The sequence below is a fragment of the Zalophus californianus genome, chromosome 15, assembly GCF_009762305.2.
Source record: "Zalophus californianus isolate mZalCal1 chromosome 15, mZalCal1.pri.v2, whole genome shotgun sequence".
In the NCBI taxonomy this organism is placed as follows: Eukaryota; Metazoa; Chordata; class Mammalia; order Carnivora; family Otariidae; genus Zalophus; species Zalophus californianus.
Genome location: NC_045609.1, coordinates 12,504,345 through 12,529,047, shown reverse-complemented (window position 1 = coordinate 12,529,047; position 24,703 = coordinate 12,504,345). Strand labels below are relative to the sequence as shown.

The 24,703-nt window shown below is 44.6% G+C and overlaps 1 protein-coding gene across 1 annotated transcript in view; it reads left to right on the top strand.

The window, feature by feature from the left end:
* The window catches only part of GPR137B (G protein-coupled receptor 137B), a 46,907-nt gene extending 26,376 nt beyond the window's left edge, over positions 1-20,531 (top strand). Inside the window, 4 exon segments of the mRNA XM_027596157.2 lie at positions 1,392-1,541; positions 4,354-4,482; positions 16,599-16,723; positions 18,550-20,531. Coding sequence (XP_027451958.1) covers positions 1,392-1,541; positions 4,354-4,482; positions 16,599-16,723; positions 18,550-18,661 — 516 coding nt within the window. The 3' untranslated portion in view covers positions 18,662-20,531.
* Positions 20,532-24,703: the final 4,172 nt, after the last annotated feature.

Genomic DNA, 24,703 nt, shown 5'->3' with positions numbered 1-24,703 from the left:
AGAACTCAGCAAATACCTTTCACACCTGACCCCCCCACAAACGATTGGCCGTACTCTGGTTGCCCAAACACAGAGCTATGTAGTTCGTTGAACTTTGCACGCAAGAAGACTTCCTTCGAGGTGGCTGCAAGTGCATTGGAGTGTGCAGAGTTACCGGCAGGGAGGTAATCTCCGGTTTATAGATACAGTGTTTAGTCAACATTTTAAAGGACTCGCAGGATTGCTTGGGCTGATGATACCAGCAGAAACACACACCTAGCATGCTCTGTGTTCCAGGCACTTTGAGATGAGCATTCGGCATGCGTAAGCTCCTGGAGTCCTCCCAGATCTCCGGGAGTAGGCATCCTCCTCACTCTATAGACTGGGAGACCGGGGCACAGCTTGCCCTGGGTTGCCCTCCGCAGCAACTTCGGACTGGGCAGTCTGGCCGCAGGCTCTGTCAGATTCGGATGGAGGTTCACCTCGGCACTGACGAGCCGTTGACAGGACAGTGGACACTGCCCCCCCTGGAGTTCAGGACAGCAATCATCTCGTGCTGATGGGTCAGAGATGGAGCCAGTCGGGATGGGAGGCAAGGTTGGTTTGCTGCTATGCCGCACACCCTAGAATCTCTGTTCTCTCTGCCCTTCCCCGGAGTTATAGGGAAGGGCAGGCACGCTCGTGGGCCCCAGCTCGGCCTCATCTCAAGTCTCCCTTGGTTGGGAAGCCCAGGGAAGTGTGGAGGCCAGGGAGGGGGCCTTGGTTTTCTCACTTGTGCAATGATAGGGTGATTTCTGTAACTCCTCTGCTTGTAACCTTCCGAAACCGTGTCCTTTGGTGGACCCCCCTGACTGGCTGACCCCCCCCCCCCCCCGTCGTCTGCCTTATTTGCCACTCGGCCCACCTGGCTGTAATCGGTCTTCCGTCTGAAGACCGTGAGGAGCTCTGTCTCCCACGAGATCGTGTCTGGATCGATACTGGAATTCCAATGCTTCCAGCCTAGAAGATTCTGGAATTTGAGGAAGCGCTCCCTTCCCCGGGGCCACAGTCTGCGGGATCCCGCTCTCCCAGGTGCCATCCTGCTGGGCTCCGTTGTCCCCAGGCCAGAGGCTGGGCAGTGGGTTCCTAAGTCGGGGAGTCATCTTGGAGGTTGAATAGCATAAGCCACCTGACTTTCTCATTCTTACAGACCTGGGCTTTAGGCAAATGGCCCATATTTTGAGGCATCTCCAAATCAACTCCCAGATTTTGAAGCGTCTATATGAAGATCATTTGACATTTGAGGAGGGGCTGTGGGATACGGTGAGGCTTGGGCGTGGGTTTATGAGCTCTGAACCCAGGCCGGGTTCTGGGACGAGGCTGATGTCTTGGACCCGGAATGGGTGTGCCCCTCATGGCTCCCTGTTTTCCAGGGCTCCTCTGTGTGTCAAGTGACAGCCGTCGGAGTGACCGTCATCCTGCTTTACACCTCCAGAGCCTGCTACAACCTGTTCATCCTGTCGTTCTCCCAGAGCAAGAATGTCCATTCCTTTGATTACGACTGGTACAACGTATCAGACCAGGTCAGTGGGCGCCCTGAGCGGCGACTCTTTGCTTCGTAGCACCCCATGTGACCGAGAGGTATTAGCTCCTCGCTTCTGCTCAACTGTTGGGTGACCTTGACCATCACTTACCTGTTGGTATCTGCATCCTCACCTGTCAAATGGGATCTTAGTACCTGCCTTGTTCCAGTTCACGTGTTCTGAGAGAGCGAGCGTCTAGGTGTACACGTGCGCGTGCACACGTACTTCTAGTTTCTGGGGCTCTTGACAAGCAGTACTTAGAAAGTTTTTAAGTGTTTCCATATAAATGTAAGATGGCTTTATTAAAGAGTGAAATTTGCCAAGGTAAAACAGATTGTATGCAGGTTTCAGAAAATACATAAAGCTGTGGCTCTTATTTATTTATTTTAAGATTTTATTTGTTTGTCAGAGAGAGAGAGAGAGAGAGCACAAGGGGAGGGGAGAAGCAGAGGGAGAAGCAGACCCCCCCGCTGGGCAGGGGGCCGGACCTGGCACTCAATCCCAGGACCCCGTGACCGTGACCTGAGCTGAAGGCAGACGCTTCACCAGCTCAGTCACCCAGATGCCCCTAAAACTGTGGCTTTTTTAAAATGGAGCATGGAGACAGCGTGTGAGGAAATTGAGACAAAAATGACCAGGGGATGAAGGTGTTGGTAAAAAGCTCATTTTACCAACAGTCTCCCTATGATATTCTCTCCCATTTAATATATTCTAGAAACTCATGAATTATCAATTACAAAGCAGGGAACAAAGGTGGTGACATATCATCTGGCATTCTTGTTCCCAAAAGCTGAAAATAAAAAAGAATGAGAATGAGGTGACATCCTTTCAGTTGAGAACAGTGATTCTCTGTCCCGCTGGACCGAGTGCTGGGGGACAAACACACGGGCTGCCCCCCTGCCCACAGAGGAGCTTATGTCCTCTGAGGGAAACAGACACACAAGTAAGCCATTACAATAAACAGAACTGCTGTTTTATAATAGGCGTCTACTGGATTGAATTGCAAAAAGCTCCTTAACTTTTCCTGGAAAAATGCTGAATGCTCAACTACATACAAATGCACTTCTCAGATCGCAGCAGTGATCATCCCCTGGACCGGATTCACACTCTAGAAGAAGGCATTAAATGACCCCGATAAACATGTGAGGACAAGGTGAAATTCAGAAGAGGCACGGGGAAGGTGTTAGAGTTAGGAAGGATTAAAACCACCACCACCACCACCACCACCCAAACCGATCCCACCCGTACAGGATGGGAGAAATTCGGGCAAGGCACCGCCGAAGGTGGTGTGCCCTGTTTTGAGAAAATCAAATATATAAAAATCAAAACTTGAAACAATAAATTAGAGACTTATTCATAAGACCCAAACGATTTCATTGCAGTAAAATATCCATCACAGCTACTGTCGTAACCACTTTCAAGCATACGGTCCCCTTGCTGGGCAGCCGTCACCGCCGGCCGTCTCCAGAGCGTGCTCATCTTCCCAAACCGAAAGTCCTCCGTACCCATCAAACAAGAGAGGTTAGGTCTTAACAAAATAATTATTTCAGTGTTTCTTTCAGCTGAGGGCTTATAATGATAACACATTTAAAATAACACAATTTTTATTTTTTTATTTTATTTATTTTATTTTATTTTTTTAACGATTTTATTTATTTATTTGAGAGAGAGAATGAGAGACAGAGAGCACGAGAGGGAAGAGGGTCAGAGGGAGAAGCAGACTCCCCGCTGAGCAGGGAGCCTGATGCAGGGACTCGATCCCGGGACTCCAGGATCATGACCTGAGCCGAAGGCAGTCGCTTAACCAACTGAGCCACCCAGGCGCCCAAAATAACACAATTTTTAAAATTTTGTTGTTTTTGGGGGGGGGATATTTATTTATGACTATCTAGACCTGTGTGTTGCAACCAAAATAACCTAGGAGCAAACCTAACAGGCAGCCACGAGCAGCACGTTGTCCGTGTAGAAGCGAAGAAGGGCAGCGTGCTGCCGGGCTGAGTTAGAGATGGGGTGCGAGGTGCGGAGTTGGGGAGGCAGCGTCTGGAGCAGCCTGATCAGCTCTGGCTACTGCCCTGCAAACACGATGCTCTAGAGAAGGCAAAAGGACTCCGTTGAGGTGATCGGCCCTTCATGGCTTCGTTTTTGGTGCACTTTGTTCGAAATGCTGCCCTTTGTGGGGGAGCTGCCCAGACGCGACCGTGCACCTGCGCCCTGAGCCCCCGGCCCTGCAGGAGGGGGACAGACGACACACAAGGCCCATTTGGCCATCCCACTGGTCCAGACAAACACCCTGGGCTCTGAACAGCTTTTTTTCCGGACGCTCTCGCCTGCAACAGGCTTTAAAGGATAAAGAATAGGATGTGGGGGATGGGAAGAGAAGTTTAAAAATTGATGTGTTTATCCCAGGGATGAGACAGAGGGTGACGGTTGTATGCTGTTCTCAAAAATTTGGGAGGGAGTGACCTAACATCTCCTTATTTGATTGTTGAAGGAAAGAAAATCAACTTAAATTTGGGAGACTTAATTTGGGTATAAGGAGAGTTTTGGAGGGTGAAGTAATAAACATCAGAGATTGGCAGTTCCTGTCTTTGACTGTTTGAAGATGAGAATTATCTGCCCTGTGTGGTTGGAAAACCTCCGCTCCTGAGGTCCTGACCATGAGTATTACCTGATTTCAACGTGCATGTTGTAGGGGAGAGGAATCACACCGTGTTAGAATTAGTCTCTGTTCACATTAGGAAGAACCACAGCAAAACTTCTTCCCTCCGCTCTCAGCCTGCTGACTCCAGGGCCTCCCCTTGCTTCTCAACAGGCGGATCTGAAGAATCAGCTGGGAGATGCTGGATACGTGGTATTTGGAGTGGTCCTTTTTGTGTGGGAACTCTTACCCACCACCTTAGTCGTTTACTTCTTCCGAGTTAGAAACCCTACAAAGGACCTTGTAAGTAAACCATCTTCTTTTTTTTTTTTTAATTTAAGATTTTATTTATTTATTTGACAGAGAGAGATAGAGCAGGAACACAAGCAGGGGGAGTGGGAGAGGGAGAAGCAGGCTTCCCGCGGAGCAGGGAGCCCGATGCGGGGCTCGATCCCGGGACCATGACCTGAGCCGAAGGCAGACGCTTAACGACTGAGCCACCCAGGCGCCCAGTAAGCCATCTTCTAGTTGCAGAAAACATCTCCTGCTTCTAATCACAAAGCATGCAATCTGGTTTTGTCCTTAGATTTTTTAGGAGTGTGCCTCTTCCATCCTGTTGTGATGTAAAAAGTTCCCTTGTCTGTCTGAGATGGTCTTTTGCCTTAACTCTTTTTGAGAGAAATTCATTTTTTTCAGCTTAGCTTTTCCAGAAGAAATGAAAGTTGCATCTCAAGGCCTGGAGATAGTGATTGTTTTTCCTAACGCAACAACAGTCTCCCTGGTATCTGAGCCTTGACTTGGGGCGAACTAAATATATAAGCTTTTATTTTAGCAAAGGAAAATAGAAAATGGTACTCGAGTTCTTCATCCCTGTGTTATGCTAGATGGTGAGTTGGGAACTCGGTGATATGGAAATAAAAACAGCATGAGGGATGCTAACCCCACTCCCCTGGTTCGGTCCCGTGTCTGCTCAGCCAGCTTTGCATAAGTGTGTCTATGAGGACAGGGCAGAAAATGCACAACTTGCGAGAATGAGGAAACTCCTGGGAGCTTCTGCTCCATAAATTATTCCAGCCACGTTAACAAGTGGTAGCATTTTGAGTCACTGATCTATGAAACCCACGGAAAAGTGTAGTGAATGGTTTTTGGCCAGTGAGAGCCAAGTGTGGGTGGGCAGGAAGGAAAGCAGATACAGTTACCAATCCGTTGTGTTCTACTCTGTTTCTTTTTCTTTTTTTTTTTTTTTAAAGATTTATTTGAGAGAGAGAATGCTAGCGGCAGGGAGGCGCAGAGGGAGGGAGAGAATTTCAAGCACACCCCCCACTGAGTGTGGAGCCCTGTGACCCTGAGATCATGACCTGAGCCCGTATCAAGAGTCGGCCACGTAACCGACTGAGCCATTCAGGCGCCCCTACCCTGTTTTTTTCTTACTCATCTCTGGATGGTCACCGATGAGCCAGAAACAGGGAAAAAAAGCGAGCCTGGCCTGGGGCGGGCGGGGCAGCACAGCCTGACTGGGGCCCTTGCAGAGAAGGCAACGGGTAGCGTTTTCTAGACCTTGGCATCTGTTTCCTCCCCTTCCATTATTTTTAGCTGCAGGACCATGGCCCTGCACTTCATCTGACTTTACTTGCTTTGGGAACAGCTGGAGGCATCTGTAAAGTCAGATCCTAAACACTTCAGGCTCCCTGCCACAGAAATGGGACAGGTAGACAGTGGATTCTAGGCCGAGAGACCAGTTGCCTTGTTTTCCTTCCTTCCCTGAAGTTTTTTGGGCACCTTGCTTGCCTAGGGGATTGTGAGGGGTCGCTAAGGCAGACTCCCAGAGCTCGTGGAGGCCTCCCCCAGGCTCTGCGTGTACCTTTTCATCAGCTCAAGTTTCAGAGCCTTCAGAACTGGGCTCCCGAAACTCAAGGCAGCCTGAAGGAGAGTAGATTTCCGAATTTAACGAGAGGGAGGCTAATGTGATAGTGTTCAAAGTATGGTTTTACTAAATGAATACAGAATAATGTGTACTCTCAGATCTCATTATCCAGGGACACCTGTCCTCAACACACTGTGTATAGATGGAGTTACTTAGTTATTGTGCTTGAATAGATCTGCTATTTGGAGTATTACCTAGAGCAGTGATTCTTAAACATTTTGGTCTCAGGATACCTTACACTGACTGATATTTTGTACTGAGCTGTAATTGACATATTAGTTTCAGGTGTATAACGTAGTGATTGGGTATCTGTAGATAGTACAAAATGACCCTCATAAGTCTGGTTGCCATCCATCACTACACAGCTACGGTTTTTTTTCTTGTGGTAACTTTCAAGGTCTACTCTAACTACCTTGAAATATGCAGCACACTATTATTAACTGTAGTCAACATGCTGTACATGACATCCCCAGGACACAGTCATTTTATAACTGGGAACTTGTGTCTTTTGACCCCTTGCACTCTTTCGCCCACTCCCCATCCTGCACATCCACCCATTTGTTCTTTATACCTGTGCTGGGGTTTTCTCTGTTTGCTCTTCGATTCCACATAAGCGAGATCATACAGTATTTACTTTGCTCTGTCTGACTTATTTCACTTTGCATAATGTCCTCAAGGTTTATCTATGGGGTGGCAAATGGCAGGATTGGGGTGGGGGTTTTGTTGGTAGTTGAGTAATATTCCATTATAGATATATTTTCTCCTTTCATCCATCTATGAGCTTTTAGGTTGTTTCCATGTCTTGGCTCTTGTAAATAATGCTGCAGTGAACATGAGGGTGCAGGTATCTTGTCAAACTAATGCTTTCATTTTCTTCAGAGAAATATGCAGAAGTGGAATTGCTCGGTCGTAGGGTAGTTCTATTTTTACTTTTTTGAGGAATTCCCATACTGTTTTCCACGTGGCTGCACCCACTTACGTTCCCACCAGCAGTGAGGGCACGAGGGTTCCCTTTTCTGCACGTCCTTGCCAATACTTGTTTCCTGTCTTGATTTTAGCCATTCTGACAGGTGTGAGGTGATAGCTCATTGTAGTTTTATTTTATATTTCCCTGATGATGAGTGATGTTGAGCATCTTTTCATGTACCTGTTGGCCGTCTGTAGGTCTTTGGGAAAATGTCTGTTCAGGTCCTTTGCCTATTTATTTATTTATTTATTTATTTTTTATTATGTTATGTTAATCACCATACATTACATCATTAGTTTTTGATGTAGTGTTCCATGATTCATTGTTTGTGCATAACACCCAGTGCTCCACGCAGAACGTGCCCTCTTTAATACCCATCACCAGGCTAACCCATCCCCCCACCCCTCTCCCCTCTAGAACCCTCAGTTTGCTTTTCAGAGTCCATCGTCTCTCATGGTTCGTCTCCCCCTCCAATTTACTCCCCTTCCTTCTTCCCCTCCTGCTATCTTCTTTTTTTTTTTTTAACATATGTTGCATTATTTGTTTCAGAGGTACAGATCTGTGATTCAACAGTCTTGCACAATTCACAGCGCTCACCATAGCACATACCCTCCCCAATGTCTGTCACCCAGCCACCCCATCCCTCCCACCCCCCACCACTCCAGCAACCTTTTGCTGTCAAGTTGTAGGAGTTCTTCATATGTTTTGGGTATTGACCCTTTATCAGATATATGATTTGCAAACATCTCTTCAGTTGGTTGCCTTTTCATTTTGTTTATGGTTTCCTTTGCTGTGTGGAAGCTTTTTCGTTTGATGTGGCTTCACTTGGCTTACCACCTGTGTTTTCTTTTAGGAGTTTTATGGTTTCAGTTCTTACATTCAAGTATTTAATCCTTGTTGAGTTAATTTTTGTGTGTGCTATAAGATAGTGGCCCGATTTCATTCTTTTCCATGTGGCTGTCCAGTTTTCCCAACACTGTTTATTGAAAAGACTGTCATTTTCCGCATTATGTAATCATGGCTACTTTGTTGTAAAGTACTTGACCATGTAAGTGTGGGTTTCTTTCTGGGTGCTCTCTTCTCCATTGATCTCTGTGTCTGTTTTTATGCCAGTATCATACTGTTTGGATTACTGTAGCTCTGTAATACCATTTGAAAGCAGGGAGCATGATGCCTCCAGCTTTGTTCTTCTTTTTCAAGATTCTTTGACTCTTCGGGGTTACACTGATAAATTATTGAGGACCTGCAAAAGCTCTTATTTGGAGATGTGTGTGTATGTGTGTCTAAAATTTTAAAAAATATAATTCACTATAAATAAGCCCATTACATGTTACCATAATTTTTTTTTCTGAGAAAAGAACATTTTCCAAAACAAAATAGGAGAGTAGAATTGTTTCAAAATTTTCAGATTTTTTGTATCTGGTTTAATAGAAGACAGCTGGGTTCTATCTGCTTCTGCATTTAATCTGTTGTGATACATTGTTTTGGTTGAGTATGTAAAGAAAACCCAGCCTCACAGAAATAGATATTTGCAGTAAAGTGCAGTAATTTAATACCTTTTAACATAATTGTGGATATTTTTCTTTGATATGCATCAAAAGTGAACAAGTTGTGGTTTCTTAAAAGTCTAAATCTAAAACCATACCAATAAACTCCTCAGATTGTCAAACATTAACATCCATCAGTTTATCTTGCACTTTAAATGTATCTTTTACCCACACACACCTTTTATATTGGTCACTTGGAAAATATTGGTTTACCGAGTTATGCAGATCTTCCGAATGCTAAAATTCACTTATTAAATATCACCACTGATCATTTCAGGAAAATCTTTTAAGTACTGGGATGCCATCAAGCTCATGGTGGGAGAATACCAGTTTTCCAAAGCTTTCATTTTTGCTTAAAAAAAACTCAAATTTAATCAATGATAAATACTGTCCACCTGTCTGACAGTTCAATTACTTTCAAGGCAAGGTATGCCAAACACCCATGTCCGAAAAAGCATGGTTTGTCTGAGTTGTGAAGTTGCATGAGAAAAGGTAGCTACAACTCAAACGGCTGTACGGGGTCTCTCCCTGAAAACAAGCTTTCTCACAACAGACGTGCTGTATGCTTACTTCCCATTTTGTCACCTAACATATTAAAAAGACAGGCCCAAGGACCGAGATTTAATAAAACTAATAACTTGGATTGCTTTGTCACAGGCGTTCTTTTTTCTTTTTTTTAACACTTATTTATTTTTGAGAAAGAGCGAACGAGAGTAAGCAGGTGGTGGGCAGGGGCAGAGGGAGAAGGAGAGTCCAAGCAGACTCCCCGCTGAGCGTGGAGCCCGATGTGGGGCTCGATCTCATGACCCTGAGATCACGACCTGAGCTGAAACCAAGTCAGGTGCTTAAGTGATGACACCACCCAGGCGCCCCTGTCCGAAGGCAGACGCTTAACCGACTGAGCCACCCAGGCGCCCCCAAAGACATTCTTAAGTGAAACGGTTTCTAACTGACTTGTGTAGTGGTGGTGACCACAGTTGTGGCCAGGCGGCTGGTGCCACTGTTTGATCACGTGCCCGAGCAACAGGCTTTCGCACCATTCGTGCTGCTGTTGAGACCATGGAAAAGGCAAGTCACATCTTAATACGCTAATCACTAATCGTGAAAATAGTTACAACCTTGCAGATGCCTGAAAAGATCTAGGGACCACACTGAGGATAAGTGCTCATCTACAACAACGGAGTGGTGAATTAAAATGATTCTTCATGCCCTCAACAATCTTTCCTCCTAATTTACAAGGAAGTGACTTCAGCGGGAGGGATGCATAATCCTAAATAGAAAAACATTTTCCCGTTTCTACTCATGAAGGAACTCTCATTAGCAGGGAATGTGGGTGTCAGATTTGGCTTGGGGAAGCACCAGTGTTCGTAAACTAGCCTTAGGCCGTCTGCACCTGCACAATTTGGTAAAATCAGCCAAGCATTGTAGAGTGCTTCCATGCGCTAGGCACTTTAAATATATTCTGTTTTTTTTTTTTTTTTTTTTTAAGATTTTACTCATTTATTTGACAGAGAGGGAGACACAGCGAGAGAAGGAACACAAGCAGGGGGAGTGGGAGAGGGAGAAGCAGACTCCCTGCGGAGCAGGGAGCCCAATGCGGGGCTCGATCCCAGGACCCCGGGATCATGACCTGAGCTGAAGGCAGATGCCTAACGACTGAGCCACCCAGGCGCCCCAAATATATTCTGTTCTTTAATCCTCACACTCAGCCTCTGAGATAGAAACTGTTATCACGCTTAGATGAGCAGACAGGCTCCAGATCACGTGGCCTGGCAGAGACAGGGCTGGGATCAAACCCAGGCAGTCTGGCTCCCGAGTCCATAATGTTAATTACTGTGCTATGCTGTGGCTATCTTTGGCATAAGGTTTGGAGAAACTAAATTGCTACTTTGTATGACTCAGTAATAATCTTATTGCTATCTGTAATTCCTATAATTGCTTGGAGGAAAAAAAACAGTCTAATATTCCTTAGCGTGGGTGTGTGTGTGGGGGGGGAATTTATAACCCAACTCCTAGTCATTGACTTTTTAAAAAAAAGCACATTGCAGGTGGGGAATTTCTTTAAACTGTTCTCTACCATTTGGATCCATAATTCGGTCGGTGTAAACAAGCCTCTCCACCCGGCAGCACTAGGCCGATATGACTGTATTCAAAGTGTGGCTCTCTGCCGTCCACATCGGAGTCCTGAGGGCACTTGGTGTCAGGACTGACTCCGAGATCAGAATCTCCGGGGTTGCTTCTGGGAATTCACGTTTTAAATACGAAGCACCCCAGGTCATTTGAATGCACTGTGAAGTTTGAGAATCTCCATATTTTTTATTGTTGCTTGAACGGCTTGATTGGGATAGAATGCCCATACCATGCAATTCACCCGTGTCATGTGTACAGTTCAGTGGTTTGGGGTGTATTCAGATATGTACAAGCATCACCCCAGTTTTGAGAACATTTTTTTATCACCTCAAAAAGAAACCCATACCCATTAGCTATCACTTCCCCTCCCCCGGCCCCTAAGCTACTATTCATCTGTGTCTGTAGGTTTCCCTACACTGTAATTCCACAGGAATGGGACTTTACAGTGTCTGGTTTTCTGTGACTGGCTTCTTTCACTTAACATAAAGTTTTCAGGGTTCATCCATGTTGTAATATGTATAACTACTTTATTCCTTTTTATGGCTGAATCATATTTCATTGTACGGATGTGTCCCATCTTGTTTCCATTTCTTAGCTCTTAGGAACGGTGCTGCTATAAACATCAGCGTATAGGTTTCTGTGTGAACATGTCTTCAGAGGCGCCTGGGTGGCTCAGTTGGTTAAGCATCGGACTCTTGGTTTAGGCTCAGGTCATGATCTCAGGGTCCTGGGATCGAGCCCCGTGTCGGGCTCCCTGCTCAGCGGGGCGTCTGCTGGAGATCGTCTCCCTCTCCTTCTGCCCCTCCACCCTCCACAAGCATGCGCGCGCTCGCTCTCTCTCTCAAATAAATAAATCTTTAAAAAAAAGTCTTCATTTCTCTTAGGTACATATCTAGGAGAGCAGCTGCTAAGTCATAAGGTAACTCTATGTTGAACCTCTTTTTTAGAATTCTAATGTAGTTAGCATATAGTGTTGTATTAGTTTCGAGTGTACAATATAGTGATTCAGCACTTCCATATATTTCTCAGTGCCCGTCAAGGTAAGTGTGCTCCCAGTTCTCTTCACCCACCTCCCCCACCCACCTGCCCTCTGGTGACCCTCTCTCCTCTATAATTGAGTCTGTTTTTTGGGTTTTTGTTTTTGTTTTTGCTTTGCTCATTTGTTTCTTAAATTCTGCATGAGTGAAATCACATGGTATTTGTCTTTCTCGGACTTATTTCACTTAGGATTATACTCTCTAGCTCCATCCATGTCATTGCAAATGGCAAGATTTCATTCTGTTTTATGGCTGAGTAATATTCCATTGTATACGTACACTACATCTTCTTTATCGAGTTCACCCATCAGTGGACACTCAGGCTTGAGTGTCCATAGTTTGTCTATTGTAGATAATGCTGCTATAAACATAGGGGTGCGTGTATCCCTTCAGATTAGTGTTTTTGTATTATTTTGGTAAATACCCAGTAGTGCAATTACTGGATTTGTAGAGTAGTTCTGTTTTTATTTTTTTGAGGAAACTCCATACTGTTTCCCACAGTGGCTGCACCAGTTTGCATTCCCATCAACAGTGGGTGAGGGTTCCTTTTTCTCCACATCCTTATCAACACTGGTTTCTTGTGTTGTTGATTTTAAACATTTGGACAGGTGTGAGGTGATAGCTCATTGTGATTTTGATTTGCATTTCCCTGATGATGAGTGATGTTGAGCATCTTTTCATGTGTCGGCCATCTGGATATCTTCTTTAGAGAAATGTCTGTTCCTGTTTTCTGCCCATTTTTTAATTGGATTATTTGTTTTTTGGGGTGTTGAGTTGTAAAAATTCTTTATATATTTTGGATAGTAACCCTTTTTCGGATGTGTCATTTTTGAATATCTTCTTCCAATCAGTAAGTTGTCTTTTAGTTTTGTTGACTCTTTCGCTGTTCAGAAGCTTTTTATTTTGATGAAGTCCCAATGGTTTATTTTTGCTTTTCTTTCCCCTGCCAAAGGAGACATAGCTAGAAAAACATTGCTATGGCCAGTGTCAGAGAAATTACTGCCTGTGCTCTCTTCAAGGATTTTTATGGTTTCAGGTCTCACATTTAGGTCTTTAATCCATTTTGAGTTTATTTTGTGTATGGTGTAAGAAAGTGGTCCAGTTTTCCTATTATTTGTTTTTGTTTGTTTTAAAGATTTTATTTATTTGACAGAGAGAGAACAGGAACACAAGCAGGGGGAGTAGGAGAGGGAGAAGCAGACTTCCCACTGATCAGGGAGCCCGATGTGGGGCTTGATCCCAGGACCCCGGGATCATGACCTGAGCTGAAGGCAGACGCTTAATGGCTGAGCCACCCAGGCACCCCCTAATATCATTTGTTGAAGAGACTTTTATTGCATATTCTTGCCTTCTTTGTTGGAATTAATTGACCATATAATTGTGGATTTATTTCTGGATTTTCTGTTCTGTTCCATTGGTCTATTATTTTTTTGAGAGAGAGAAGGGAGCAAGCACGCATGAGCAGGGGAGGAGCAGTGAGGGAGGGAGAGGAAGGGGGAAGACTCTAAAGCAGACTTCGCACTGAGCGCAGAGCTTGATGCGGGGCTCGATCTCACAGCCCTGAGGTCATGACCTGAGCTGAAACCAAGAGTCGGATGCTTAACCAACAGAGCCCCCCAGGCGCCCTAATCTATGTATTTTGTGCTAGTACCCTAGTTTTGATTACTACAGCTTTGTAATAGAACTTGAAGTCTGGAATTGTGATACCTACAGTTTTGTTTTTTCAAGATTGCATTGACTATTTGGGTTTTGTGGTTCCATACAAATTTTAGGATTGTTTGTATTCTTGGCTGCAGGCTTTTCCCTTTTAGCACTTTGACTATATCATGCCATTCCCTTCTGGTTTGCAAAGTTCGTGCTGAAAAAGCAGCTGATAGCCTTTTGGGGTTTCTCTTGCATGTAACGGTCTTTTTCCTCTTGCTGCTTTTAACATTTTTTATCACTATTTTTTGCCACTTTAATTACTATGTGTCATGGTGTGGACCTCCTTGGGTTGATTTTTTTGAGGGATCTCTATGCCTCCCAGATCTGGATATCTGTTTCTTTCCTCAGAGTAGGGAGGCTTCAGCTATTATTTCTTCAAATAAATTTTCTGCTCCCTTTTCTCTTTCTTCTTCTGGGATCCCTAAAGTGCAATGGTTATTATGCTTGATGGAGTCACTGAGCTTCAAAGTCTATTCTCATTTAGCATAATTTTTTTCCTCACCTGCTCAGATTGCTTTCCATCACTCTGCTTCCTCTAGCCTGCTACGTATTACATCTAGTGTATTTTAAATTTCATTTATTATTTCTGACTGGTTCTTTTTTATCTCTGTGTTAAGGGTCTCACTGATGTCCTCTACTCTCTTCTCAAGTCCAGTGAGTATCTTTCTGATCATTACTTTAAATCCTCTATCAGTCATATTATCTCTGTTTCCCTTAGGTCTTTTGTTGTGGTTTTGTCCTGTTCTTTCATTTGGGACATATTCCTCGGTCTGCTCATTTTGTCTAGTCCTCTGTGTCTGTTTCTGTTAGGATAGTCAGCTGCCTATCCAGCTCTTGAAAGTAGTAGGTGGGGTGCACGCTTCTGACAAGATGGCACGGTCCTTTTACAGAGGGGTGGTGCCCCCACTGCCCAGTCCCGGGCCAGCCCGGACTGCTCCGTAAAGCGTGTGAGCGGGATGGGTGGTGCCCGCACGTTCTGCATGCCCGTCCTCTTGCACAGGTGACCCACAGCCTCAAGGAGACAGGCTGGCCAGGGCCACTCTGCAATGTGCAGGCAGGGCGTGCAGTCTTAACAGGGAGCGAGCATCCTCCACAGGGGGTGACCCGTTGCTGCTGCCAGGACCGAGGCCCTGCAAAACACACAGTAGGGTCACACCACGTTGGCAAGGTTGCAAAGGCCTTCCGGGGAGGGGGAACCCCGGCACCAGGACTGAGGCAGGCCCGGCCGCAGGGGGCAGGCCGCGGTGGAAGCAAGTTATGTAATGAATGCTGGGCCCCATTCTGGTTCTGCTGGGCGGGCGAGCTCCTTTGTTCCTGGAGGAGTCTCTCAGGGAAATCTGTCCCTCTGGTCCAAGCTCTGAGATCAGTAAATAACTCTCTCCCATCTGCCACAGGCATCTTTCAAACTGCCCTTCCAGGCCGCACCTTTGCAGTCGGTCTGTTGGGCTGTCTCTCTAAGAGGTTTCCTCTCCCCCTCCAGCCTCTCTGGGAACTGAGCCTGCTGATTTTTGAAGTTCCAGGCTTTAAGTTCCAGCTGGTTGTAAGAACTCGGGAAATTTGGCCCGGCCGGTTTTCGGAGGCCCCCTGGTGTGAGGATCTGTTTATCTCCCCCCTCGGCGTGCAGACAGCCACGGCCCCTTAGCTCCCAGCCACGTCTCTGCTCTTCCTGCCCTCACTTGTGGGTCCGGTTCTCTACCTGTACTTGTGGAGGTGGTCCTGCCAGTCTTCGGGCCCTTTTCTGGGATGTGTTATCCAGTTGTATCAGTGCAATGAGGTGCGCTCAGGGTCCTCCTACTCTGCCATCTTCTCGGAAGTGGAGGTTACACTTTTAAAAACAAAACAAACCTGCCCAACTGTTGCCCCCAGTGGGTGCGCCATTTTACGCTCACGCTAGGAGGGCAGGAGGGGTCTGGGTCCGCCACAGATTCCCCAGCACTTGTTATGGACGTTTTGATTCTAGATGTCCTGGATGGGTGTGCCTGTTGCCCTGATCATGAGTGATGCCAAGCATCTTCCCATGTGCTTATTGGACGTTTGTATCTTTTCCTGGGAGAAATGTCTCTCCAGATCTTTTGCCCATTTTTAAATTGAGTTGTCTTTTTATTGTTTTAAGAGTTCTTTATGTTATTTATGTATTTTAGATCTAAGTCCCTTGTCAGATAAAGTGATTTTGCAAATATTTTTTCCCTTTTTGTGGCTGTCTTTTCACTCTCTTGATGGTATCTTTTCAAGTTTTAAATTTCGATGAATTTTATGTTCTTTTGTTGTTCATGCTTTTGGTATCATATTTAAGAACCCTTTGCCAAATCCTGCGCCATGATCTGTTCCTGTATTTTTCTTCTCAGAATTTTATAGTTTTTACTCTTATATTTAGGTCTTTGATCCATTTTGAGGTTAGGATCCAACTTCATTCTTTTACGTAGACATTCCTGAACTGCTACAAATAATAAATTTTAAGGCATCCCACCTTATCTAGGTTTTGTTTCCTGTTATTTGGCTAGATTAGTCCTAGAAAAGGAGGAATTTACATATAAATACTCATGAGATGGCAAGCAACCCTGTTTCCTACTCTTGTTTAAAATAGAGCACTGATGATAGGTACAGGGATGGCAAACAAATTCTGGATCTTATGCCAGTTTTGGTTTGCCATATAATACAGTTCTAATCTTCTGCTTACTTGAAACGAGTCATTTGAAATTTTTTGAATGGTGAACTCTGCTTGAGGACAGAAACAGGAGGAAATGATTATAGAAGCAGGATATGGAAACTGGATACAAACCCTCTCAAAATTATTTGATCACTATCATGACTATTTTGGCTTGTAAATATCCACATTACTATACAGCTTTATATCTAATTTGGTTACTTTGGGCATTGTCTAGTGTTTTAGTAAGGGATTAAAACAAGGTAAATTCACTGCTGCAGAGAGAACTCTGAAAGAAGCTTTTGTCCATACTGAGAAAAGTTAAATATAAAAGCAACTAAAATGAACACTGTAGTCGAACAGGTACGTCCTCCTTTCAGATGAGTATGGCATCTTCAGTCTCCAGCAAGAGAGACCTTGTTTATCTTTGTCTAGAGGAATACTGAACAATTAACTGTCTTTGTAGACCGGCCCTGGAATGGTCCCCAGCCACGGGTTCAGTCCCAGATCTTACTTCTTTGACAACCCTCGAAGATATGACAGTGAGGATGACCTTGCCTGGAGCGTTGCCCCTCAGGGACTTCAGGGAAGGTAAGACCCTCGTTCGTGGTAAAAGGCACGGTTAGGAGGCTGAGGACTGCACCAGTGAAATCGATTCAGTCCAAGAGAAAACGCTTCCATAAAAACCCTGGAGTCGGAGGGAGTGCAAGGCGCATAGGAAATGGAGAAGCCCCTGACGATGAGAGACAAGGTGCCGCCAGAGTAGAGCCCCACGCCCAGGATTCTGCTTCCTTACCGGTGTGGCAGACAGGAGGGGTGGGAGCTCCCGGGGTTCCCTTCCCTCTCCTGTGATGCTTCAGCCACCCGCCATGGCCCAGGGATCATCACGTCCCCTCTTCCTGCCAGGGAATCTGGGCCCTCGGGGCCAGCAGGGGTGAGAGAAGCAACAAGGCCACCCTAGTGCTTACTGAGCCCCCCTCCGCTCTGTGCTTGTGCTCCCAGGACCTGGTGCGGAGCTGTGTTTCTTGGAAGTGAAAGCTTATTGTTGGCAATCCATTGTGCATTTAAAGGCAATCATTAACATTTTAATATAAACTACCCCCCAATCCCGGGTGGAATGATAAGAGAGAAGACAGCCTAGCTTTTTCTACTCCTTATTACCAACAGTAAATGTCCTTGGAAAACTTTAAAAGAGCTCGGGAAAAGAGCCCTTGTTGGGGGCCAGGAAAAGGGAGGAGAAGCTGGGAGGATATATTGCTCTCTCAGTGCCCGAGGGAGCAGGGCACCAGACAGAATAAAAGATGGTGCTCGGGGGGGAAGAGAAAAAGCAGCACTCCACAGACCACGCCAGCAGATGTGAGGAACACAGAAGTCTGGAAGCGAGCCAGTAAACACGGACTTCCCGAGCTCCAGAGTTGTTCGGGGCCTCACCCCTACCGCTGCTCTCTTACCCAGTGCCCCCACTGCACGTCCTTCCAGAGCCCGCGGGAGCAGCCCTAGCCCCTCACCTGCCAAAGGCAGCATGGAGCTGAGCGCCCTCACCCCCTAGGTGGAAGAAGCCCCCTCTTCCACTACATGCAGGAGGAGAATAATAAAATGTATATTAGTGAACGCTTACTGTGTATCAAGCTCCTGTTCTAAGCACTTTATAGGTGTTAATTCACAGAAGCCCAAGCAGGTAGTCACTGATACTACTGACGATACGGATGATAAAGTGGATGCACAGAAGTTACCCGTCCAGAGGTACCAGATACAATTTGTTGGCAAAATATTTTGTTACACGTAGTGACTGGCTTATGGTTCTAGTAATACTATGCTTCTGGGCTCTGTGGAGTTCAGGTTTGTTGTGTGTGTTGTAGAGCGAGCAAGCGCGAGTGGGGGTAGGAAAGGGACAGGGAGGGAGGATCTTAAGCAGGCTCCGCACGCAGAGCCCAGCGCGAGGCTTTATCTCAGGACCCTGAGCTCAGGACTTGAGCCGAAATCAAGAGTCGGATGCTTAACCGACAGAGCCACCCAGGCGTCCCGAGTTCAGTAATCTTTGTGGGTGAACTTGTAGCCACTGCACGTGGGCTCCAAGAAGCCACTTTAAGGGGCGCCTGGGTGGCTCAGTCGGTTAAGCGACTGCCTTCAGCTCAGGTCATGATCCCGGGGTCCTGGGATCGAGCCCCGCATCGGGCTCCCTGCTCGGCGGGGAGCCTGCTTCTCCCTGTCCCTCTGCTTGTGCTCGCTTGTGCGCTCTCTCTCTCAAATAAATAAATAAAACCTTGAAAAGAAAAAAAAAAAGAAGCCACTTTAAAAAAACTGGGATTGTCTACAGTTTATACAAAATCCCAGTTTTATCCATCTAAAATAGACATGTCATCAGTAGAAAGTTTGGTGACTTGAGACATTATACTATCTGTTTTTTTCTTTTTAAGTTTTACTCCAGACTACTATGATTGGGGACAACAGACTAACAGCTTCCTGGCACCAGTGGGAACTTTCCAACCAGACTCCGCTTTGGATCCTGACAAACCAAGCCACGGGTAGCATCAGTCAACAACTCTATGGAAGATTCCTCAAGTGAAGAGCTTCAAAGAGACTAACTGAATGACAGCTGAATTTTTAAGGCACTTTTCCTTAAGAAATAGGACTTGATTGATTTTTATTTGTTACAGGTTTCTAATGGCTCCATAGGACTAAGCAATAATTTAGATTGAGAAAACCTTATTTTAGTACTAAAAAGTGAGCCTGGCTGCCCATTTCAGTGGGTATAATTTAAACGTTAAAAAGAATTCTGTACTTTTATAAAGATGTATTTTATATAACTTAATAATGCTAAAATATATACTAGGATTTTTTGAGAATGTTATTGCAATGTTTGTAGTTTGCACGGACTTTTATGCATAATTCACTTTAAAAGTATACAGTACATGGTCTAACGGTTGTTTAAGGCTTGGACTTAAGTATTCTTCAGATCCTTACCTCTTCAGGTCGTGCAGATGCTGAGCTTCACACCTGGAAGACTCCAAATACAGTTGACATCTAGAAAGCCCGTTACAACTCCAGTGTTAAAAGTTATAATGTAGCAGAGAATCAGCAGACTACATACAAGGTAATTGGTTCCTTCCTTCGAGTTCTTTACGGTCCAGACAGTTGTTATCTCAAAGAATCTCATAAATGTCACCGAAAATGTGCTACTCTTTTCAGCAGGGCACTAACGTATACGCTTCAGTGATAAGCGGATATGTTGAAAACACGGGTAGAGCTGACCTACCCTGCTGACCCTCCTCTGCTATATTCAGAAACTTCGCATAGTTTTTCAGCCCAGTGAAATCTAGCATCTGTCACCTCAGTACTTCCCAAGACAGCACCTTTCCCAAATCACGGACCATTCGTTACATTCAAGGAACAGAGGAGAGGTTCTCGAAAGGGGATGAATAATAAATGCCCTTGACCCAGAAGACTGTGTGGGGTCCTCACACTTTTCCTGTCATTTCCCATCATATTTAAAATAATGCCTGGTGTTTCTAAATGGCTCTGAAGGCAGGCTATTGGAAGCGGCAGCTTTAAGTATCCGGGAGCACGATTCCTGTCCCTTAGCCATGTAAAGAGGCATGTTCCAGAAAACTGCTTCTCAGTTGTCTTCCGCTTCAGTGAAATCAGCTGGTTCTCCAGCCACGGGTGCGATTCTGAAACCTCCCAGATCTATACAGGTGACACTGCCTACGATAGGAAACTCCGTCAGGGAGGTTAAATGCTCTGATTTTCTGTAAAACAGAGGGAAGGTACTGGAGGAAGGACTGTCACCATAGAGACAGTATCTGCTCCGCCTAGAGAATCTCACCTCTCCGGACGGGAGGAGGAGCAGCAGCAGATGAAGAGAAAGTTACGTTAGTAAGTTCTCTCTTCATGACGAAACCCATTTCCAAAATGTCTCTTATTTCCCATTTTGGTCTTCAGAAAGGATTTCTCTCTGGGCATTGATTTCACAGAGATCGAGTCTACTTCTCTTGATGGTAATTAAAATTGCCATCTCAAGTTTTAAATGGCTTATGATTGGGTATTTCATTTGTATGGAATGCCTTTATCCTACATAATTCCACATAACATAACAAAACAGTGTTCTTGCCTTTCAGCATATGGAAGAATTGGGGTCACTATCAGGGAAAATTCTAGACTGAAGCAAAATTTGCACTGATTATTTGGGTTGCCTTAAAATGTTGTAAGTTGTTGTTATTCTACATAGCTTTAAGAACACCCTACTTGTCATGCTGTCTTTGTTACTAATTCTCCTGGGAGAATTTAAAGGCAGACCCAGCATACACTTAAATCATGCTTTCAGAAAGTACTTCAATTAGGTCATTCTCAAGGGTAGGTATATTTTTAAAAATACAGTAATAAAAAATCACTAAAATCACCAATTATTATATTCGTGCTGTATCAACACATTATTATCCTGTTATTACTGGCAGGAAAATTGAAATAACCAGCATTAAGTGATAAAAGCCATAATCCATTTTTATGGTAAAGCTGCTACTATTTGAACTTTTTTTTTATTGGAAAGGATAAAAATGTTCTAAGAGCCTATTTTTCTCTTCTTCCCCTTTTAATAAGTATTGCTAAAGCACAAGTATTGTACACACATCTAGAATATAACAAATAGGATTGTATTAAACTATCTTTCTCTCAAAGTAAATGACCATGTATACCCTGGGAAACATTATGGGTAGGGTAGGTATGAAAAGGGAAATTAAAACTTAATTCCCTAATTGTGTTGTGCTATTAAGGAGGTACACTAACAAAACTGCTCCTCCTGTGAAATATTAAAGGCTCAAAGGCGGCAAGGAATGGGGATTACCAGTTGTAAAATACCTAAATGTCTTTTTAAGGCAACATGACGAAATTAAAACCCTGGTCGTTTGAAAGTTAAAAATGTATGGGGAAGAGGCAGTGTCACTGAAAATTTTGTACTAAGTCTGATTCAACACTAAAAGGCTGCATGTGAGTGTTTCTGGGCGCCTACTGGAAATAGGCATAAGAGGTGTCTCCTTCTGCAGGTAGTTGTCTAAACATGCCAACTGATTTGTGTAGGTATCTGGCACTGGCTCGTTCTTCTTTCTGCAATTAACCCACTTAACTGAGCCCCTGATTACAACATCCCGAGTATGTTACACACACAGCTGTGGACTGTTAGGAGTTTTTTTTAAGTCTTATACTCTACACATCAGTCATAGTTACGCCAGTTCTTTCTTGGATGTATGGGGCGTGGTGGTAAAACTGTGCTGGTCACCATGTTCAGCGGCGTAGATCAGGCACACTGGCTCCTGCATCCCCAAATAGCCTCTTTTCCCAAAATCCAATAGAACTGCTCTTTGTTAATTCCTTGAACACTTAATTCCTATTAAGAGGAAAGGAATAAGCCTTAGTAAATCCCAGAGCATGAAAAGTGCTTAGAGAAAAAGGTTCTCATTTATATTTACATAGTAGATCTTACTAGAATTTTTATTTTTTTTAGAATAATGCTTTCTTAATAAAAGTAAACTTACATTAGAATTAAATGGGTCTAAATATTTGAGGCTTTTTTAAGATTACCAACTGAAGAAACTTTGTTAAAAAAAATATTCACATTAGAGTACTGTATGATAAAATCTAGGCAAGTGTAAGTCTGATCAAAGACATATCTAACATGCCTTTCCATTTTTTGTCCCACGGGAGAATTTTATTTTAAAAAAGTCCTAACTGTGCATAATGCTTAATATTCAAGACTTCTCATGGTCCAGAGGAGCTGCTGGAGAGGATCAGGCTAAAAAGTGGAATTCTCATCAAAAACTACAAAGTAATCAAAGTGAGGAAACATTTAAAAAGGAATGAAGGGAGTGGAGTTCAGTCAGTGTCTACTGAGTGCCTGTTACACGCTAGACACGGGGACGCCTAGGTGTTTGCCAGTCTGTGGGTCCAGTCTGTAAACTCAGCCACATCCTTCTCTTAACCCTACTCTAGGCCCTTGATAGGGATATGTGGAAAGCCCTTGCGGCAGTGGGTCACAATACCCGGAAATATGCTGAAGGTGTCCCCGTGCCCCCGGCCTGGATATCTGTGCGGCTTCCCCGTACCCATCGTGCCACTCCCCGGGCCTGGGCGCTGAGGTGGGTTTCTTCGGTGTGGAGCTCTGCCCAGGTCATCAAGTAGGGGATCAAAGTCCTCAGATTCAAATCCAGTGACTCAGCAGCTCCTAACGGTGTCTGCCTGGTTCCTCCAAAGCTGGATTTTTCTCATCTAGTCCCTGACCTGGGACTGAAACCCATCCTCTGCTTTCCCAGAAACTGCTTATACCTTGCCGAGATTAATTCCACTCTAGCCTCCAAACTGGTCTTCCCTTTGGCAGTGTAGTTGCCCTACTACTTAGAACGTCAGACTCTTGTCTCCAGAACGTATTTCCTGCCTCTGAACGTCAGTGCAGTCAGAACAGGAGATCACACGGCCCCCCACCTAGATTTGTGACCTCTTTCTCTTCAGTCCATATGAGCCTCACAATCCTTCCCTTTCTCTGAACCTCAATTTCCCATGAATCTTGCTAACCTACAACTGTCCCTCCGGTCCCTTTGCAGTCCCCAAGTCATGGTGCTCCTTGAAGGCATTAACTGGGATCTAAAAAGGCATGTTTAGGATAAACAAATGGGCTGCCGGGGCCATTCATTTTGTGTTGCGGAGGATCCTTGACGGTCCCCTTCCTGAATTCACTAGCCCAGAGCCTAGGATTTAGGTCTGTAGACTTAATACCTATCCCGGGGAAAACACCCACCCATTTAGAGGTCTATTCTGTGAAGGAAATCCATAGGGAAAGGGAAATAAGGTATCCAGGTGCTGCCTGAAGAATGCAGACTCTGACCCAGGGGTGTTAGCTGGAGGATTTTAACCTGTGACAACTTGATGGCACCAGCAAGCAGACAGGGAGATTCGTTCACATTGAGAGCAGCATCCCCACCAGACAGGTTTCTAGGATAGCTGCTCCTCTTCAGTTGGTACGTTCTTTCCCTCGGTGAATTCTCACTTCAAACTCGATACAGCCTAGTTAGGTTATAGAATCCTACGTTGCCTGATGGCAGGGATATCTGTGTTTTGTTCACTGCCATGCTCCCAGCATCTACAACAGTGAATGGTCAAATCCTGTTCTGGTGGTAGACGGTGGCTTTCTTTTGTAAAGGTAATCTCTTTCACTTGCACTTTCATCCACTGAGTGTGGATCTGACAAGTATAATACTCCCGTAAGGGCCCAGCCCTGTTTTCTCAGATATCCAACTTGTGGGTAGAGAATTCATAACGGAATAAAAAAGGAAATAAGGATTTTACATAAGGCTAGTCTCCAAGAATTGAGAACTCAATCTTAAAACAGAAACACTGAGAATATGAAATTCTGTCCACACAGGCACTAAATGCCTTGTGTCTCTCTGCCCTCCCGTGTTTGGGCACTGGCAATAGAATACTGAAATAACAGAACAGGCAGTAAAAAGTAGATCTTTATCAGATCATGTTTAAAATTAAAAGAAGAGGGACACATTAAAGTGGTTAAAAGTACAACCCTTAAGAGAAAAACCCTGAACTGGGCAGAGTTCCAGCATGATACATATGTTAAAGAACTTTTTTTAAAGTGCATATGGAATAAACAAGCACAGTTAAAGAAAACTTTTTAAAAAGGGCGGGAGTTGGGGAGAAGAAGGGACCAACACCCCAGATACTTAACCACAGATCCTGAGTAATTACAATAGCCGTAGTCCTGGTGTCTGAATAAACGGACCGAGGAAACAGAACGAGAACCCTGATACGGAGGAGCTAACTCCATGTGTGATGTCAGGTATAATAAACGTAGCATCTCAAACCAGGGAGGATGGGACAAACTGTTCAGTCAGTGGTACTGGAACTGGGTGATCACCTAGGAAGAAATTAGGCTGGATCCATAACTTACACCCTACACCAGGACACACTCCAAAGGGATCAAAACTTCGATCTAAAAAACCATGAAAGCTCTAAAAGGAACTGCAGGGGAATTATTGCCGTGCAAGGAAGGTGTTCAAACTATGGCTCAAAGTCCGGAAACCACTGAGAAATTGAGAAATTAAAAAAAAAAAAAATTGCATGGCAAAACCACCATAAGCCAAGTCAAAAGACAGACACCAAATTGAAAAAAAAATTTCTTACTACAAGTGAGAAACTAAAACACGCTGATATGTAATTTTGTATCTACCGGCGTGGCAAACGTCAAACGCACATCTACATAGGTAAGGTGGTGGGTAAGCAGGCGCGGTCTTGTATGTGAACCAGGTAACTGCCTCTACGGAGGGAAATATTCTATCATGGTCTGTGAAATGGAATTTTGGGGAATTTATTCCACAAGTACACATTTATGTATGTGTGAAAAGACACATGCACAAGGGTCTGGAAACAATCCAAACGCCCATTAAGAGGGGATGGTTAACTAAACAACTGTACATTCATATAATGGAATACTAAGCAGTTACTAAGAAGAAAGTTTTAATGAGTAAGCTGTCTAGGGAGGTGGGAAGACTAACCAAGAAAAATAAAGTGAATAAA